Source organism: Macaca fascicularis, chromosome 5 (genome assembly GCF_037993035.2).
Source record: "Macaca fascicularis isolate 582-1 chromosome 5, T2T-MFA8v1.1".
Classification (NCBI taxonomy): Eukaryota; Metazoa; Chordata; class Mammalia; order Primates; family Cercopithecidae; genus Macaca; species Macaca fascicularis.
Genome location: NC_088379.1, coordinates 48,141,044 through 48,160,783, shown reverse-complemented (window position 1 = coordinate 48,160,783; position 19,740 = coordinate 48,141,044). Strand labels below are relative to the sequence as shown.

The 19,740-nt window shown below is 36.0% G+C and overlaps 1 protein-coding gene and 1 non-coding gene across 29 annotated transcripts in view; both read left to right on the top strand.

The window, feature by feature from the left end:
• The window catches only part of FRYL (FRY like transcription coactivator), a 286,610-nt gene that overhangs the window by 196,060 nt on the left and 70,810 nt on the right, over positions 1 to 19,740 (top strand). For all 28 annotated transcript variants that reach the window (XR_012434819.1, XR_012434820.1, XR_012434821.1 and 25 more), the window contains 11 exons: positions 2,169 to 2,354; positions 2,854 to 2,940; positions 4,570 to 4,838; positions 7,563 to 7,755; positions 8,545 to 8,669; positions 10,326 to 10,383; positions 12,596 to 12,687; positions 16,079 to 16,251; positions 17,818 to 17,978; positions 18,497 to 18,607; positions 19,448 to 19,602. Coding sequence is in view for 24 of the 28 variants with exons in the window: in XM_074039758.1 (XP_073895859.1) it covers positions 2,169 to 2,354; positions 2,854 to 2,940; positions 4,570 to 4,838; positions 7,563 to 7,755; positions 8,545 to 8,669; positions 10,326 to 10,383; positions 12,596 to 12,687; positions 16,079 to 16,251; positions 17,818 to 17,978; positions 18,497 to 18,607; positions 19,448 to 19,602 (1,610 nt within the window). In the remaining 4 variants the exon portion in view is untranslated. The remainder of the gene's footprint in view (positions 1 to 2,168; positions 2,355 to 2,853; positions 2,941 to 4,569; positions 4,839 to 7,562; positions 7,756 to 8,544; positions 8,670 to 10,325; positions 10,384 to 12,595; positions 12,688 to 16,078; positions 16,252 to 17,817; positions 17,979 to 18,496; positions 18,608 to 19,447; positions 19,603 to 19,740) is intronic.
• LOC123573857 (U5 spliceosomal RNA) lies at positions 9,229 to 9,348 on the top strand. Its single transcript, XR_006698570.1, has one exon. It is a non-coding gene; the product is annotated as a U5 spliceosomal RNA (small nuclear RNA).

The following is a 19,740-nucleotide window of genomic DNA, read 5'->3' as shown; positions in this document are numbered from 1 at the left end:
AGAGTTTCTGCTGAGAGATCTGCTGTTAGTCTGATGAGCTTCCCTTTGTGGGTAACCCGACCTTTCTCTCTGGCTGCCCTTAAGATTTTTTTCTTCATTTCAACTTTGGTGAATCTGGCAATTATGTGTCTTGGAGTTGCTCTTCTCGAGGAGTATCTTTGTGGCGTTCCCTGTATTTCCTGGATTTGAATGTTGGCCTGCCCTACTAGGTTGGGTAAGTTCTCCTGGATGATATCCTGCAGAGTGTTTTCCAACTTGGTTCCATTTTCCCCGTCACTTTCAGGCACCCCAATCAGACGTAGATTTGGTCTTTTTACATAATCCCATACTTCTTGCAGGCTTTGTTCATTTCTTTTTCTTCTTTTTTCTTTTGGTTTCTCTTCTCGCTTCATTTCATTCATTTGATCCTCAATCGCTGACACTCTTTCTTCCAGTTGATCGAGTCAGTTACTGAAGCTTGTGCATTTGTCACGTATTTCTCGTGTCATGGTTTTCATCTCTTTCATTTCGTTTATGACTTTCTCTGCATTAATTACTCTAGCTATCAATTCTTCCACTTTTTTTTCAAGATTTTTAGTTTCTTTGCGCTGGGTACGTAATTCCTCCTTTAGCTCTGAGAAGTTTGATGGACTGAAGCCTTCTTCTCTCATCTCATCAAAGTCATTCTCTGTCCAGCTTGGATCCATTGCTCGCGATGAGCTGCGCTCGTTTGCCAGGGGAGATGTGCTCTTATTTTTTGAATTTCCATCTTTTCTGCCCTGCTTTTTCCCCATCTTTGTGGTTTTATCTGCCTCTGGTCTTTGATGATGGTGATGTACTGATGGGGTTTTGGTGTAAGTGTCCTTCCTGTTTGATAGTTTTCCTTCTAACAGTCAGGACCCTCAGCTGTAGGTCTGTTGGAGATTGCTTGAGGTCCACTCCAGACCCTTTTGCCTGGGTATCAGCAGCAGAGGCTGCAGAAGATAGAATATTGCTGAACAGCGAGTGTACCTGTCTGATTCTTGCTTTGGAAGCTTCCTCTCAGGGGTGTACTCCACCCTGTGAGGTGTGGGGTGTCAGACTGCCCCTAGTGGGGGATGTCTCCCAGTTAGGCTACTCAGGGGTCAGGGACCCACTTGAGCAGGCAGTCTGTCCGTTCTCAGATCTCAACCTCCGTGTTGGGAGATCCACTGCTCTCTTCAAAGCTGTCAGACAGAGTTGTTTGCGTCTGCAGAGTTTTCTGCTGCTTTTGTTGTTGTTTACTGTGCCCTGTCCCCAGAGGTGGAGTCTACAGAGACAGGCAGGTTTCCTTGAGCTTCTGTGAGCTCCACCCAGTTCGAGCTTCCCAGGGCTTTATTTACCTACTTAAGCCTCAGCAATGGTGGGCGCCCCGCCCCCCATCTCGCTGCTGCCTTGCAGTTAGATCTCAGACTGCTGTGCTAGCAATGAGGGAGGCTCCGTGGGCGTGGGACCCTCCCGGCCAGGGGTGGGATATAATCTCCTGATGTGCCCGTTTGCTTAAAGCGCAGTATTGGGGTGGGAGTTACCCGATTTTCCAGGTGTTGTGTGTCTCAGTTCCCCTGGCTAGGAAAAGGGATTCCCTTCCCCCTTGCGCTTCCCAGGTGAGGCAATGCCTCGCCCTGCTTCAGCTCTCGCTGGTCGGGCTGCAGCAGCTGACCAGCACCGATTGTCCGGCACTCCCTAGTGAGATGAACCCAGTACCTCAGTTGAAAATGCAGAAATCACCGGTCTTCTGTGTCGCTTGCGCTGGGAGTTGGAGACTGGAGCTGTTCCTATTCGGACATCTTGCTGCGCCCCCCAAGAAAGAGTTTCTTAGAAGCTCTCAGGTGTTGCCAGGCTGCTGGTCCACACTCCGGGTGTGAAAGATACACTACAATCCCCTCATTTCCCACATAGAAATTAGGTGAAGACCGATTATCAGTTCCAAGGTTACAAAATAGAGAATGATAGAAGTTAGATACAGAATTCATATTTAGACTGCCAGTGAAATGCTTTTTTCACTGTGCACACTATTCCATTTTTATAAATTACATACTATTTAAGTTGCTTGAGCCAAGGCAGACCTGTAGTCATAATCACTATGATTTGCTTTATTCTTTATTAATTGTTTTTCTGGAATGTCTGTACATACATATTTTTTATTTTATTTTTAACTTCTGTTTTTCAAGCATGGTGTAGCTAATGGAGCTTCTCATCCCCCTCCTCTGGAAAGGAGCCCATATTCCAACGTATTCCATGTGGTCGAAGGCTTTGCACTTGTCATTCTCTGTAGCAGTCGACCTGCCACTAGGAAACTAGCCGTCAGTGTCCTTAGAGAAATACGGGCTTTATTTGCACTTTTGGAAATACCTAAGGTAAGATTTAGGTATTTCATTCAGTTATCTAATGAAAGTACTTAAAAACCATCTCTTTGTCCGTCCTTATCCCATATAGGTAGGTTACTACCATGGATCTAAACTAACTTACTGTTCTCAATTGAGAGGCTGAGGCAGGCGGATCACAGGTCGGGAGATGGAGACCATCCTGGCTAACACAGTGAAACCCCGTCTCTACTAAAAATACAAAAAAAAAAAAAAAATTAGCCAGATGTGGTTGCGGGTGCCTGTAGTCCCAGCTACTCAGGAGGCTGAGGCAGGAGAGTGGCGTGAACCCAGGAGGCGGAGTTTGCAGTGAGCCGAGATCGCGCCACTGCACTCCATCCTGGGTGATAGAGTGAGACTCTGTCTCAAAATAAATAAATAAATAAATAAATAAATAAAATAGCACTGAAGTGAATTTTCGGTGTTTACTTGGGTTTGGCTACTTTGCTTAAACATTCCTAATTTTTTTAGACATATGATGTCTTTTTTACAGGGTGATGATGAATTAGCCATAGATGTGATGGACAGGCTAAGCCCATCCATTCTTGAGAGCTTCATACATCTCACTGGGGCTGATCAGGTAACTATAGTGACTTCATTCTACCCAGTCTTGTTTTGAGACTTAAGACAGACACACATATATATACATGTATACATGCATACATAAAAGAACTTCCTTAACCAATGTAATGTGTTAGAAAGTATTTTTGAAAATTAGAAAATGCTTAAGAATAGTACTTAAAAAGTGACATTTATTTATACTTGGTTAAGTACTCTTCCACATAGAAATAAAAATAATTTTATGTTTGTAAAATTATAATCCTTCCAATCTAAGAAGTTTCTGTTAAATTGAATCTTACTTTATGCTACTGTTTGCTGTTCATTATGGCGTATAAGATTCTTGAGATAGAAATACTTGTTAAAATGCTATGGGAAAAAAAATAGTGATACTCAAAGCAAAAACTTATACCCTGCTTTTTTGGCAGCTATTTTTTGTGTATCACATGAGTTTAAGTATAGTGGGTTAAGTGCATAGTGTTTTATACCAATGTCATATGTAATTTGATTCATTAAAATGGAGAGAAACACTTTGTCCACAAACACATTACTAAGAAAGTTTATGCAAACTTTCTTACTTGGTCTTCACAGGGTAAAAGGTCATATATTAAGATTCCAAAGTTGATGTAAGAATAGCTATAAAACCTTACTATTTAAAAATTATTTCCTCCTATTTTAGAATACATGGACAAGAGGTTAATGCATAACATTAAGAGCTTTCTGCATAACACCTGATTCTTATAATTCATGAGTTTTATGTAGCCAAGGAAGGTAATAAGATATTATAAGCCTAGGAGATTATTAGAAATCTGTACAGTTCCCCCCCATGACGCTACCATGATGCTAAACTTTTTAAAAATTAAATTTTTATTTTTATTTATTTTTAAATAGACATAATTGTACATATTTATGTGGTGCAATTTGATGTTTCGATACATGTCTATATTGTATAATGACCCAATCAGGCTAGTTAGTGTATCCATCATCTCATGTGTTTATCATTTATTTGTGGTAAGAACATTTAAAAGCCTCTCTTCTGGTTATTTTATGAAAGGATCTATGCAATTCAAAACATTTTGTTTTAGATATTAACTATAAATTATGAATTATTCCAAAAAGAGAGTAATGGATTACTTGTTTCTAGTGCCTAAAGCAGTGCTTAATATACTTTTCTTTGAACATAAATGTTTATCTCTTTAGTGGAAGAGTTCAAATATTGAACAAGTATTTAAGAATATATACCTCTGGAGCAAAGAGCTCATTTTTGGGTCTGTTCCACACATACATAGATACAGGTCAACATGAAAGTTAATGGTTCACTTCTTAGAGAACTAAAAAGCAGCTTTTGGTATACCATGAAATTTGGATATTTATTTAAGAATTACTTAAATAGTGGTCCTGAACGTATTTGGTTTATAGATCCTTTTGAGAACAATGAAAACGTGGAATCCCTCTCCCAAAAAAAGACATGAATGCACATACACAAACATGCAGTTTCAGGAATTCTCTACTCCCCTCAACCTACCATGGACTTTATATTATCTTGTTTTGGAAACTACTAATAGACCACTTTCAGTTTAAAGCAATTTATATGGTAAAATTTTCAAAGTTATTGAAATGTGTAATAATCCATTTTTTCCTCTCCATATAGACTACTTTGCTCTATTGCCCTAGCTCGATAGATTTACAAACATTAGCAGAATGGAACTCTTCTCCCATTAGCCACCAGTTTGATGTGATTAGTCCATCACACATATGGATATTTGCACATGTGACCCAAGGCCAAGACCCATGGATTATAAGTCTCTCCAGTTTTTTAAAGCAAGAAAATCTTCCTAAACACTGCTCTACAGCTGTGAGCTATGCTTGGATGTTTGCATACACAAGACTTCAGTTGTTGTCCCCTCAGGTCGATATAAAGTAAGTTATTTTCCTAGTGTAAATTTAAAAATGTGTAGACTGTCAGCTTTCGTATGTATTTATTTGAAAAATACAAAAGTATTACAGATTGGAAGGCCCATAAATAATATGTGATACTGTATTGATGTCTTAAGGAGGGAGAAGAATGTTGTCAAGGACATAGTGTCATAACTTCTTCATCCTTTTCATGTAATACAGTCTCACCAAATTTTAATTGTTTACTTAATAACACTGTACTTGGTACATAGTTGTGTCCATTGAATCTGTGTTAAGGGAAAAAATTAGGAAAGGATCTGAAGATGAGTATGGATGTAGATACAGAAGTTTGTAGATAAAGGGTGAGAAGCAGAGCGAAACAGCTCAGTGGCCTTACTTTTCCTGATGACAGTATAAGGAAGGCCACCTTCTGGTGGGGAGTGGTAGTAACACACTGAGTAGTGGATGTGAGGATGTTGGTAAAGTTTTGGAGTAACTGATTATGAAATGGAGAGTTGACCAAGGCCATTATAAATTTTAGTTAATTTTTTTTTTTTTTTTTTTTTTTTGCTCTTAAATACAGAGGAGAATTTTTGAATCTGGGTTTGGGTTCCTGATTTCCCCTTACATAGATCACATTGAATGGAATGAGTCCTCTCAGCATGTAACTTGCCCCTGCAAACCCAGCATCTGTACTGACCTATCACTTGAGGCCTACATTAAAGGCTCTTCAAATCTGACTTCACTCTGTACTTTTTTTCTTACTTTCTATCAATACCTTCAATGTTGGAACCAAATTATCCCCTCAAAGTTCATTACATGTGGTTGACAGTTTCCATTTTGTGAGCTTTTGTTCACATGAGCATAGGATACCTTTTTTTTTTTTAATGTTTGCGTATCTATGTCTGATATAGTTCAAATTCAATCTTATTTTTTAAAATCTCTTAAACTTCCTACCCAGAATAGTCATTCTTACTTTTGGATTTGAAATACTATTTCTACTAATTGTATATATATGGTCTCAGGTATTGTGTATTGGATTTCTTTTTTGTTTTGTGTTGTTTTTCTTTCTTTTTTTTCTTTTTTTAAAGAGACAAGGTCTCGCTGTGTTGCTTAGGCTGGAATGCAGAGGTGTAATCATAGCTGATTGCAATCTCAAACTTCTGGGCTCAAGCAGTCCTCCCACTTCAGCCTCCCAAAGTGCTGGGATTACAGTTGTGAGCCACCACACCTGGTCTAGTTGTTACTTTTTTAATAAAGATTGACATTTGCCACCTTGCATACCATTTATGACCTTATCTTAAGTAGCCTTCTCTAATTACCATATTTTAAATTATAACCCCATCTCCTAGCAGCATTCTTTATCTCCCCTTTCTGCTCTATTTTTCTTCATCAAACTTAACACCATCTGACATTGTTTTATTTATTTCTTTATTGTATGTCTCCCATAGCCCACATGGGGGCAGTGATATTTTTGACAGTTTTTTTAAACTGATATGTTACCATACCTAGTATGTTAACATACTAGGACATTGTTCTATGATACTCTTACTGAATTAATGAAGTGGTGTGTTTGCATTACTTACCTTAGCATATTACAAAACTTGTTGAAGGCAAAGATTATATATTTGTATTTTTCCTCTTTCGCTTTGCTTTCAGTCCTTAATTCTTACATAATTTTGGTATTTGGAAAGATTTATGGAATTGTTTCAAAATATTTTATTGGTGTAACCTTTCAAGACAGAAATTTGGGAGAAACCTTGAAAATATGTATCTTCTTTGACTCTGTGATTTCATTTTCAAGAATTACCTAAGAAAATAATTAACCATATATTCAAATGTATAGTATTGTGTATAATAGGGAAAAATTGCTATTAGCTAAAATGTCAAACAACAAAAGCTTGGTTATATAAAATATGATACTTTATATTTATATAGCATATGATAAATAAAAATAATGTCACAGAATATTAATTTACATAGAGAGGTGAAAATACTTAAGTCTAAAAAGTTGATACAAAATAAAATAAACATTTAATTTGTATAAATTAAAAGATGTATTCATGCATTTATGGTTCATGTATATGAATTAAAGATATATAGAATATGCAGTGTTTATTTTCATGTGGGATTAAAGATGATTTTGATTTTTGTTTTATTTTCTTTCTACATTGAGGATACATAATAAGTTATAAAATACGGCCCAATAAAATATTAACTTTTATCACAGGAATAATAATGTTAAAATGATCTGGTAATATATTTTAATTTTTAATCCAGTACTTTATTCATTGATATCAGTCCACAAAAACAGTACTAGTAATAAAAACCTTATGCTAACCATCTCTCTAATTAGCATTAGGCCAGGAATGGTGGCTCACCCCTGTAATCCCAGCACCAGCACTTTGGAAAGCCGAGGCAGGTGGATCATCTGAGCTCAGGAGTTAGAGACTATCCTGGGCAACGTGATGAAACCTCATCTCTACCAAAAATACAAAAAATTTGCTGGGCGTGGTGGCGCACACCTATAGTCCTAGCTACTCTGGAGGCTGAGGTGGGAGGGTCACTTGAGCCTAAGAGGTGGAGATTGCAGTGAGCCAAGATTGTGCCACTTGCACTCTGGCCTGGGTGACAGAGAAAGACTCTGTCTCAGAAAAAGAAAGAAAGAAATACAGCATTAGTTAAAATAAACTTTTAAAAATGTGTTGTGTTATTCATATCTGCCCATTTTTCTTTTTTTTTCCTTAGTAGCCCCATCAATGCTAAGAAAGTAAATACCACCACAAGCAGTGACTCATACATTGGCCTGTGGAGAAACTATCTGATCCTTTGCTGCAGTGCAGCAACATCGTCATCTTCCACATCTGCAGGTTCTGTGAGATGCTCTCCTCCTGAGACGCTGGCGTCTACCCCAGATAGCGGCTATAGCATTGATTCCAAAGTAAGTTTCTCAGATCCACTGTTGGATCTGTGAAATCTGAATGGCCCCATAAAAATAAGATTTTAAAATTTCTTTTTATGGACAATAAAGTAACTCAGTTGAAAGTATATTACTTACTTGCAAAAAGGAAAATACCTCAAGAAAGCCCATCATTGTTTTTATGGATTCCTAGTCGGAATCAATAATACGTACATAGTTTTCCATTGGAAAGAAAGACCCATGCCCATTCAGTTTATCATACTTGTTATTTTAAAAGAAATTGTCATACCTATTTTCCCATATTCCAGTTTTTGTAGTTCTCACACTTCTGAGAACCCAAAAGGAATCATTTACATAATTAAATGCCTTTCTAGAATTTCCCTAAATCATGTAGTGATCTAAAGGGTACTGGATAGGAGCAGTGGTTTTGTTTTCATGAAAATGACAAAACTTAAGACCAGAGTATCTGATTTTAACACTGATGACTATTTTAGAAGTCATTTTGTTTTCTTCATGTTCATGGATCGAAAGGTACAGAGTATCTGATGAAGGGAGTCAGCCTATTATATGATTGTGAGTGAGGGTAAGAAATTAGGAGCCCCAAGTTTTGTTAATGAGCTTGCATTAAGCCATTGGATAAGTTATTTAACCTTTTAAATTATGTACACCACAGGTGAAATTTGAGGTATCATTCATAGTAAAGTTTCATCTGTCCATTTATCCTTGACCTACGACTACTGAAATCTCAGATTATCTAATTGGACATAGTATCATTAGTGGCTGTTATAAATATAGTATTTTTTTTTCCAGATTATTGGCATCCCATCCCCTTCATCCTTGTTTAAGCACATAGTTCCAATGATGCGCTCTGAGAGCATGGAAATCACAGAATCCCTTGTTCTAGGTCTTGGCAGGACCAACCCAGGAGCTTTTAGGTAACTATGTTCATACTGTTTTTTTTTTTAAGCACTAAAAGAATAAATGTGCTACTTAGAAGGTGTGGTAGGGTCAAGCAGAGTGCTTATTGGGATGGTCACATACCAGGCCTAACTTTCACCAATTAACTAGCCATGTAACATTTAGCAAGTCATTTATTGTAAGTTTTATTTCCTCATTTTGACTGAGCAGATTAAAACTTATCTATGTATTCTAGGAATAATGAAATACCGTATAAATATTTAGTATTTTCCTACTATATTTATTTATGTAGTCATTCTTTTAATGTGTAATCTTGGTCTAGTAGTTAAAAATCCAGTTTTCCCCCTGCTTATCCGAGAGAATTAGAATATCTTTCAAAAAGTATTTACATAGATGTTTGATATCATTCGTGATTTTTTTTATATTAATGAAGCAAATTCTTCAGTTTTGCCTGAAGTTCTGCCTTGTTGTCTCCTGGGCATGGAATTTATTCTTTTGAGAATTTCCTCAATTAATGTGAGAATGGTATCTGATGTTTTGTCTCCAAGATAACCTGTACAACCAGGAAATAGGTTAATACCCTGGTTTATCTTCAGATTGTATAAATCTTCTGCCTTTTGCTAAAGATTTCCATGGAAAGGAACATTTAAGTAAAAAAGAATAGGTTAATAAATTGTAATATATCTATAGGTGTGGGATAGCATTTCTTATAAATGAAGTTTTGGAAAAACTTTCAGATTTTCCCAATCTTAAAATAAGCACATTTTCAATTTAAAATCAAAATATAAATAAAGATAAATTTATCATTTTTACAAAGTTCATACCCTTTGACCCGTTAATTTAATTTGTAAAATTAATCCTAAGGAGATAGAAAACAATGATAAATATACGAAGTTGTTCACAGAGGCAATATTTTTAGTAAGAGAAAATTAGATAAAATATAATGATTCATTAATAAATGAAAATGTCTAGGAAAATTATGGTACTCCACTCTGTGTTTGAATATCATGAATTAGTTATTGGCATATAAAATTAACTATGTTAGTGTAAGAAAAGAAAAAAGGAGGCCGGGCACGATGGCTCACACCTGTAATTCTAGCACTTTGGGAGGCTGAGGCAGGCAAATCGCCTGAGGTCGGGAGTTTGAGACCAGCCTGACCAACATGGAGAAACCCTGTCTCTACTAAAAATACAAAAAATTAGCCAGACATAGTGGTGCATGCCTGTAATCCCAGTTACTCGGGAGGCCGAGGCAGGAGAATCACTTGAATCTGGGAGGCGTAAGTGGCAGTGAGCCAAGATCACGCCATTGCACTCCAGCCTGGGCAACGAGAGTGAAACTCTGTCTCAAAAAAAGAAAAAAGGATACCATTTTATATAAAATAGTTTGAACTAAGTAAAATGTATGTCACTTGCAAACTGATTGAATAAAAGTATTGGTAGTATTCCCTCTATAAATTAAAATAAGGGGCCTATACCATTTTTTTCCTGGTTTCCAAATAATCTATAATATAATGTGTTATTTTATAAACAAAATAAAACAATAGACATTGCATTTAAAACAGTAGGATTCGAATTAACACTTGTCAGTTTACATCATATCTTTACATATTTACATGTGTCAAATTATATCTGTGTAGCTATTAATAGAGTATGTACCATTTTTCTTCTAGGGAACTAATAGAGGAATTACATCCCATAATTAAAGAAGCACTCGAAAGAAGGCCGGAGGTGAGCTGTGTTCTGCAGCCTTCTATTAGTGAACATTTATTTTTCTGCCATATTTACATGTTGTATCAAAAGTTAGAAATTAAGACGATTATCTAGTGTATTCTTCTTTTTAAGATGCAGACACTTCCCCTCCCCCCAGAAGATCTTATGCAGAAACCCATTATGTAAAATGAATGAACAATTGCTTTAACTTAAGTAAGGGCAGAAAATAGGGTCTAGGTTGGAGGTGGCAAACTTTTTCTGCAGATAAATATTTTCGGCTTTACAGGCCTCTACTCAACCTTGCCTTTGTAGCATGAAAGCATTCATAGACTACATTAAAAAAAGGAGTGTGGCTATTTTCCAGTAAAACCTTATTTGCAGTAACAGGTAGCCGTGGGCCAGATTTGGCCCATGGGCTGTAGTTTCAGTTCTGAGCAACTTTCAGAAACTATAGGTCCAGTGGGACAGATGGTTGCATAACCTTAATTCTAGCAATTTATTACGTACTCAAATAAAATCATAGAGAAGGGATTCTAAGAACTACAGAGAGAGAAGCCTGGGACTCTGGTTTCAGGGTAAGGAAGGCATTATAGATGAAGTGCTGATATTTGAGATGAATTTTGAAGCATGTTTCCCAGTGGACAAGCAAGGGAAAAGTATTCTAGGTGAAGAACAGCATTTGCAAACTTTACAAAGAATTTTGAAATGGCAAATTTTTCTGTATAATTATATTATGGGGGAAGTGATTGAATATTAGGCTGAATAGCAGGATGAGAAATATCTCATGAAAAACTACTAGTTTTAGTTTTAACCAATAGACCAGTAGTTCCTATGCCTGTGGCATCTGAGAATTACCTGGGGAGCTTGCTAAAAATTTTAGACTCCTGGGCCTATTGAATGAGAATCCCTGGAATAGGGTCCAGAAGTCTATTTTTGTAAAGCATCTTAGATGAGTCTGCTGTAGAACATTGTTTAGGAATCAGTGCTGTTAATGTCAGGGATCCCCTGAGGAATTTAAGCAGGAGAGGGAGATGGTGATAATCCCTGCAGTTTAGGGACTTTGAAACATCATCTGCAATTCCTCACTCTCCTTTAATTCAGCACTGTAGGGTCATGATAGTATTCCCATTTTGTCATTGATTTGATTTTTGTTTCAGAATGATCAGTTTGGTTACAGTGCTGGATGACTTATTAGAGAAATGTAAGCTTGAAACAAAACGAAATAGCAGTATTTATTTTTCTGAATTTCAGAAGGAAAGCTATTAAACACATACGGTGATGTGCCTTGAATATGAGTTATAGTTTAAGAGCTTTAGACTCACACTGTTTCTCTGAAGACAAAATGAAAACAGGCCAACCAAACTGCAAAAACGAGTTGCAGTAATCTTCAAAGACTGATAAGAAATCATCCTGTCCCAAATGAATTACTGTCAACTTTAGAAAGAGCCCAGAGAAGAGTAAATGTAATTGATTAGTCATTAGTAAAATGTCACGCACCTGGAAGGCAGAAAAATTGGGTCATGGACGAGAAAGTGAAAGACTAGTAAATATGTTTTTAATTGCTCTGTAATTTGAAAATTACATCACAAATGAAATAATGAGCTATTATTAGTAGAAGGTGATATAGGTGATCGATATCTCTTACATGACTTTCTGCTAGAAGCGGAATCAAGTTGAAATGTTACAACTATTATTCTAGGCATTATTCTAGTTCTTTGGACCTAATAATACAAACATATTTATTCATATCGTAATGAGTAAGGGAGTTTTTCTCATATTTGTTTATTTTTTTGTGCCAAAATTAATCGTTGTGTAGAAAACTGTGGCATGAGCAAAATCTTAAGTTCTTTTTAGGATTGTTTTCCCTACACTTATGTCATATTTTTGGGAGGGTATTAGGGATTCTTTATTAGTCCATGATAACGGTTTACTAATTACTTCGATTCTAAAACTGTCTGATTAGCAAATAACCTAAAAATGTAGTATTTTACTTCCCCTGACACACAGGGGTTGTCAGCATGTAAGATGTCATGTGACTTTATTTGACTCATTCATTTCAGACTGTTCACACATATCTCTTTGAGGCAGTAGCTACCAGAGTACCTACAGTCTACATTGTACAAGCAAAATAACTTCAGTGAGCCCAGAACCTCTCTCTGAGACATTCACATTATTCTTTCCAAGTTACACCCGCAAGATTTTAATTAATATGTTTGTATCTTTGGAATAGAATATGAAACGGCGCAGGCGTCGAGACATTTTACGAGTACAACTGGTACGAATATTTGAACTGCTGGCAGATGCTGGTGTCATTAGTCACAGGTCAGTATTGGATTCAGATTGTTAAAACTTTGGAATGATCCTAGAGAACGTAATCTCTTTTCACTCATGAAATGTATAAAAACAGAAAAGCACCATTGCAACAAGAAAACCTGTATGTATCACTATGAAAATTATTTAACAAATATTCGATACACTAACCAATAGCTAAAAATGTATTGAAAAATCTACCACCAGAATTGGATTGCTTCTGGCAAAAAATGGATATAATGTTCCTATGATTTTGATATTTGTTGGAACCTAGTTATCTTGGCAAGTGGATGGTAGTAGCTTTTTCTTCACAGATTTTCCTGTTTTTTACCTCATTTTAAAAATTTTTTCTTCTGAGCTTGAAAAAATAATATATTCACAGGTTAAACATTATAAGGCTTACAAATTTATTCCAATGAACTTGTTAATCCTGCCAGGAAAAATTATGAAATCTACAAATATAATTCATAACAGTTTTCCACCCTTCACAGACAAAACCATGAAACCTGGAGATATTGCCGCAGTAAAGGCATCTTCACACTAAGCCTAGCCCCTTGAGGAAAATTCCATCAGCCGAATGTTGAAAAATAACTATTTCCTTAGGAGGATAATGGTGTTACCTGACCATTGAAGGAGAAAAATAATAGATCTGACCATATCCAAAAAAGGTCACTGAAAAGATATCTTAAGGAAAAAAAAAAATGGACCAGGTGCAGTGGCTTACGCCTGTAATACCAACATTTTGGGAGGCTGAGACGGGTGGATCTCTTGAGCCCAGGGGTTGGAGACCAGCCTAGGCAACATAGCAAAATCCCCTCTCTATAAAAAATGCAAACAATCAGGCGGGAATAGTGGCAGACCAATAGTCCCAGATACCTGGAAGGCTGAGGTGGAAGGATCACCTGAGCCCAGGACATTGAGGTTGCAGTGAGCCTTGACCATGCCACTGCACTCCAGCCTGGGAAAAGAGCGAGACTCTGTCTTGAAACAAAAAGGAGAAAAAGAAGTATTAATAATACAACAAGTGTAGTAACTATGGTAACTGCATGGCATTATTCCTTTAGCATTTCTCCCGATTATTTATTTTACCTAACACCTTTCATATGTAGCATTGAATGCTTTTGACAAATGCTTTCAAAATAGATTTTTAATCAGAGTATTATTTAAACTATTGATTTGCTTTTCTTTCCTAGTAAAAAGCAAATAAAGAAATATTGGCCGGGTGCAGTGGCTCACACCTGTAATCCTAGCACTTTGGGAGGCCGAGGAGGGCAGATCACCTGAGGTCAGGACTTCGAGACCATCCTGACCAACATGGTGAAACCCCATCTCTACTAAAAATACAAAAATTAGCTGGGCATGGTGGTGCATGCCTGTAGTCTCAGCTACTCGGGAGGCTAAGGCAGGAGAATCGTTCAAAACCAGGAGGCAGAGGTTGCTGTGAGCCAAGGTAGTGCCATTGCACTCCAGCCTGGGTGAGAAGAGCGAAACTCTGTATCAAAAAAAAAGAAAAGAAATGCCATTCTCTTTTTTTCTTTCACAAAAAATAAGAGTTAGGAAAAGTAAAATTGAAACTTGCTGGCTTGATGCAAAAAATTAACAACCTGATAACACATCTGAATCTTTTTTTTGGTTGCTTTAATTGTAGCGTTAGTAGAAGAACCTTTAAATGGTTCTATTTTAGGGAATGCAAAATGTTGCTCTATTTAAAGTTAACTACCAAAAACTATATGACTATTAAGCAATAATGATCTTTGAAGCCAGTTGTGTGTTTTGTTTTGAAGTATTTTTAAAAAGAGTTATTGATAGAAAGTTATTGCTATTCTAGATTTTTAAATTTCCATGGCTAAGGAAAATAATGAGTTCTGAATGCCAAGAAGACAGGGAACTTTGTTTTGTTCACCTAGTGGATTTCATGTACCTGACACATAGGAGATAATGAATATTTGTTAGATTAATGAAGATTTTATTCTGGTGCAGGTTGTAGTCCACTAAATCAGTTTCCTATCCACTAATAGGTCATGATCCAGAGCTTGAAAAACACTCATTTAAGGAATAAAGGAAAAAATATGAAAAGCACCTGAAAAACACTTGTTTAAGGAATAAAGGTCATACATTGATTCATTCAATACGTATTTATTGTTGTAGACTGATATAGTCAATATACTATAGTATCATTGCAACTCCTAACTCTTGTTTTCATAGGTTTAGGATATTTATTCCAAAGTTACTAACTATTAAAAAAAAATTACCTTTAAAATAATATATATTAGAAGTACTTTTCAAACATAATAAGAAAAAGCTGACCTAAATAAATGCATATGTAATAGCTAATCATTTATATAGCACTTATTGTTTGCTAGGCCTTTTCATATATAGCAGTTCATTTACATCCTTCTAAAACACTCTGAGGTAGATACGGGGTATATGCTTAATGATTGATGAAACAAGACAGGAATCCAGGACTTCTGACTCTAACCAAATACTCCCCTATCAGTCAGTCAGTGGTTTCCAGGCACAGACATAGATCCCTGCCTCAAAGAAAACCTCATTGCAGATATATCTTTCCTCCTTGAGACAGGCTCTTACTCTGTCACCGAGGCGGGAATGCAGTGACTAGATCACAAGGCTCAAACAATCCTCCCACCTTAGCCTCCTGAGTAGCTGGGACTACAGGCGTGCACCACCATGCCTGGCAAATTTTTGTGTATTTTGTAGAGACGGGGTTTCATCATGTTGCACAGGCTGGTGTCGATCTCTTGAACTCAGTGATCCACCCACCTTGGGTTCCCAAAGTGCTGGCATTACAGGTGTGAGCCACCGTACCTAGTGCATTGCAGATACTCTTAAAGGCAGTTCCATAGGTCTAGAAAGAGGTTTTGAAACCCAGTACTCTACCCTATTCTTACCAGAATTCTCTCAGATTTTTGCATCCCTGATAATACCTATCCCAGAATCTTACTGAGAATAAGTGACTAATAGATATTTGATTATACTGAAGGCATAATATGAATAGACATGGCAGCTATGAATAAATAGAACTAGTCTTTTTCAACTTTTCTAAACTGATCCTCCCCATTTCATATGCCTCCTGTCTCTTTGTTTAGAAATCCATGTGTTTCACAGAGAGGAAACAACATTTAGCACTGAGTTGATTTAAGTTAGATATGGAGTTGAATAATATAAATTGCAATAGCAGTTCCTAGATTAAGAAGCACCATCTATTTTCATATTAAAGTAAGCAAAATCGTATTCATTTAATTTTCATATATTAAGTTGCATGCTGCCATGAGCATGCAAAATTAACATGTATTATTCTCATTTTGAGTATTAAGAATTTTTTATTTAAATTATAATTTAAAGTCCCATTTGCTTCATCATTTGTTTTCTTCAATATTTTCAGTGCAAGTGGTGGCCTTGATAATGAAACACATTTTCTCAACAACACTTTATTGGAGTATGTAGATTTAACTAGACAACTCCTGGAAGCAGAAAATGAAAAAGACTCTGACACACTGAAGGATATACGATGCCATTTTAGTGCCTTAGTGGCGAATATTATTCAGAATGTTCCAGGTATTATTTTCAATTTCTTAAAGCATTACTGAGTATTAAGGAACCGTCATATTTTTTCTTTCCTTGAGGTTTAATAATCTAAGTTGATAAAGTAACGTATGAACATACTGGAAAAATATGTCAGCGTAACCTGGATGGCTGGAGTTTGTTTTCCCTTTGAATTATTGTCAGTGATTAGAAATAAAAAAGCAACCCAGCATGGAATTTCAATAATGATCAGGATACTGACACAAGAACCTAGAGAAATCAATAGAATAAGCTCTTTAGACAACCTTGTTTTAGATGCAATAAGCAGAGTGCAGTGTTTCAAATGATAATTGAGAATAAAATTAAGAAGATACTTTTGAATAATGGGAAAAGAATATAGGCCATAAATACAAAATGTAACAAGGATTCCATGTTATTGGTTTACCAGATATGTTCTAATTATTGAGTAGGTTCTATATTGACAGATATTGGTTTAGATAGTAGGAAGATTAATATACACAATTACATTTTTAAAAGTTAAATTCTTGACAACTGTAAGAAGTAATGTGACTCTAGCCTTTGGCATACAGTATAAATACAAATGTTTCTTTTTCTCTCTGAAAAATTAAAGTCACATTGTTGCTTTGAATAGTATATACAGACAGTTGATGCCTGAAGAACATGGGTTGTATTTTATAACAGGGTCATTAAGCACTTAATTTCATATGTCAGTTTCAACTGTAGGAGCCTTGTTTTCATCTTTGAAAGGAAAATGATACTGTCAAAGGAAAAGAGCATTTTTTTTTTCAAAATTTTCTGATCTGAAGCTCACTAATGTAAAGATGTGGTTTAGTCTATTACTAAACACTTTTTTACAACTTCCAAATTGGTTTATTGTGATACTGCTGAGTTTCTTCAAGAAGGATAGATATAGAGAAATTATATAGTAGAATTTCAAAATGGGGGAAAAAATCCTTGGAGATCATTTAAACCAGTGGTTTTCAAACTTTGCTGTTTCTCAAAGCCCTGAGGTTGTCCAGTGCCATCAGCAGAAAGCAGCACAATGTGTTTGGACGCTAGGCCTCAACTCCGCTTTTATCTGTTTTATGTATTGAGATTACATGTAAGCTTCCTTTAGCAGGAAAAGGCAGCTTTCCTGCTGAAAAAAAAAAAGTACAAAGTTTGAAAACATGTATCTTGTCCAAAGCCCTTACTTACCAGTGAACCAAGATACAGAGGTGTGTCTGTGTTAAAATCTTGGCCAGTCTCACCATATAGCCAGTGATAGCCCAGGGAGAAATGGGCTCCTGGCCCCACCTCTGTGCCAGCTTTCATGTGCCATTGAGCCTGTCATGGAATTTCTGCTTGCAGAGATGCTGTATGTCATGTAATGCTGCCACAGAGTGACACAGACTGCAACTTTGTTTCTGCGATTTGCATATATATAAGTGATCCCTGCTACTGTGGAGGTTTTTGATAGTTTAAAATGAAAAATTTTGCTTTCTTTTTTACACTGTTACACATTCAGTAACATGTCGGTATAAAAGTTAAAGCAAAAAGAAATGGAAATAAATGTTTTCTATCTTTTCTTATTTGCAGTGCACCAGAGAAGAAGTATTTTTCCTCAGCAGAGCCTTCGTCACAGTCTATTTATGCTGTTCAGTCACTGGGCAGGTCCTTTTAGCATCATGTTTACGCCCTTGGACAGATACAGTGATAGAAATATGCAAATTAATAGACATCAATACTGTGCATTAAAGGTATTTACTTAGAAACCTGATTTCTTTTTTTTTTAAGAGCAGAGATGAATATTTTTATGTCTCTCAGTCACTAGTATTTTAAAGAGGATAAGAATTTCTTCACAGTATCTGAGAGTATTAGAATATATGTTTTTCTGCCGTATTCAAAATTTATACCAAAAGTTATATTTAAATACATAAAATACAATGAAAAACACTTCCAGAATCTACTCAAATTTGATCACTATTATCTTAAATAACTGAGTATTACTTGAAAGGAATGCCTTTTTTCCCGTTACTTAAGTACTTTTTCTTGGTCTTTTTATCTTCCTTTCCAGTATTGTTCAAACTCCATGTCTAATTTGGTGTCATATTTACTTACTCATAATAAATTTCTTAGTTTTAAAAAATAATTTGTAAAGAAAAAAATTAAAGTATTGTGACTAGATACTAGATAAGTATTTTGCCTCTTCTCATTAAGCAACCAACATTTAACCTCTTAAATTTGTTAAATATAATTCTAATATTATTATTTGAAGGCTATGTCTGCTGTACTATGTTGTGGCCCTGTTGCAGATAATGTAGGACTTTCATCAGATGGCTATTTATACAAATGGTTGGATAACATTTTGGATTCTCTGGACAAAAAGGTAATTATGACAGTTTCCTTAAAGGTTCATAATAAATTCTCATTGTATTATTAGCAGTTCGTGTATGTTGCTCTAAAAACAAGTCTTTTTTAAAAAATAAGATAGGTTAGGATCATATGCAAAAAGCATATTATATAAAGTTAAATAGGATCTCATAATGTAAAAATGTTCCAATTCTTACGTATCATTAATTTGAATAATTTTAATTTCCCTTTTAATATTATAGGATTAATACAGTGGTGTATGTCTCTCAACAGGGTTCTAAGTCAATAAATAAAATACTAACATAGAACATATTGAGCTGCATGGGAGAAATATGTTATTTGCTATGTTTCATTTCATTTTTTTTAACCACTTTCCATTTAATCATTCTTCCTTGCCCTCCACACCCTTTGCTTTCCTTACTCTCATATTGTACATTTACAGACTTCACAATTTAACATAGGACTTCCATCTTTTTCCCCTCACAACAATTTTTGTATTGGGTTATCAAAAACAAGAATAAAGCTTGATAAAAATAATTAGAGAGCTTAATGACTCATTTTTCTGAAAGCACTTAATCACTATTCATATTCATTAACCGCCTTCAGGGCTCTGTTGGAAGACAGAATCATACTAGAGAGGCTCGTGTAAAAAGCAAGAGGCCAAATTCAATTCATCTGTGTGGTTTTTTTCTGCTGGCTGAGTAAAATGAGAGGGAGGTGAACAAAAGGAGATGGAATTTTCCTATTAATTACAATGAATATATGCACCATATTACCTTAGTAAGAACTGTAGGGAAACAGACAAAAAATATGTAACGTTCTGTCTCTATTGAGCAATTTCACAACCTTTGCCTAGGTTCACCAGCTGGGCTGTGAAGCAGTTACGTTGTTGCTGGAGCTGAACCCTGATCAGAGCAACCTGATGTACTGGGCTGTGGACCGCTGCTACACGGGCTCCAGGAGGGTGGCGGCCGGCTGCTTTAAAGCCATTGCTAATGTTTTCCAGAACAGGTACTTTAGATACGGGTTTCTTGTTTTGTTTGCTTAAAGAAAAGTTTTTCTTTGAATTTAAAAATATGAAGACACCGGTATAGTTGTCCTTCAGTATCTGTAGAGGATTGGTTCCAGGACCCCTCTCAGATCCCAAAA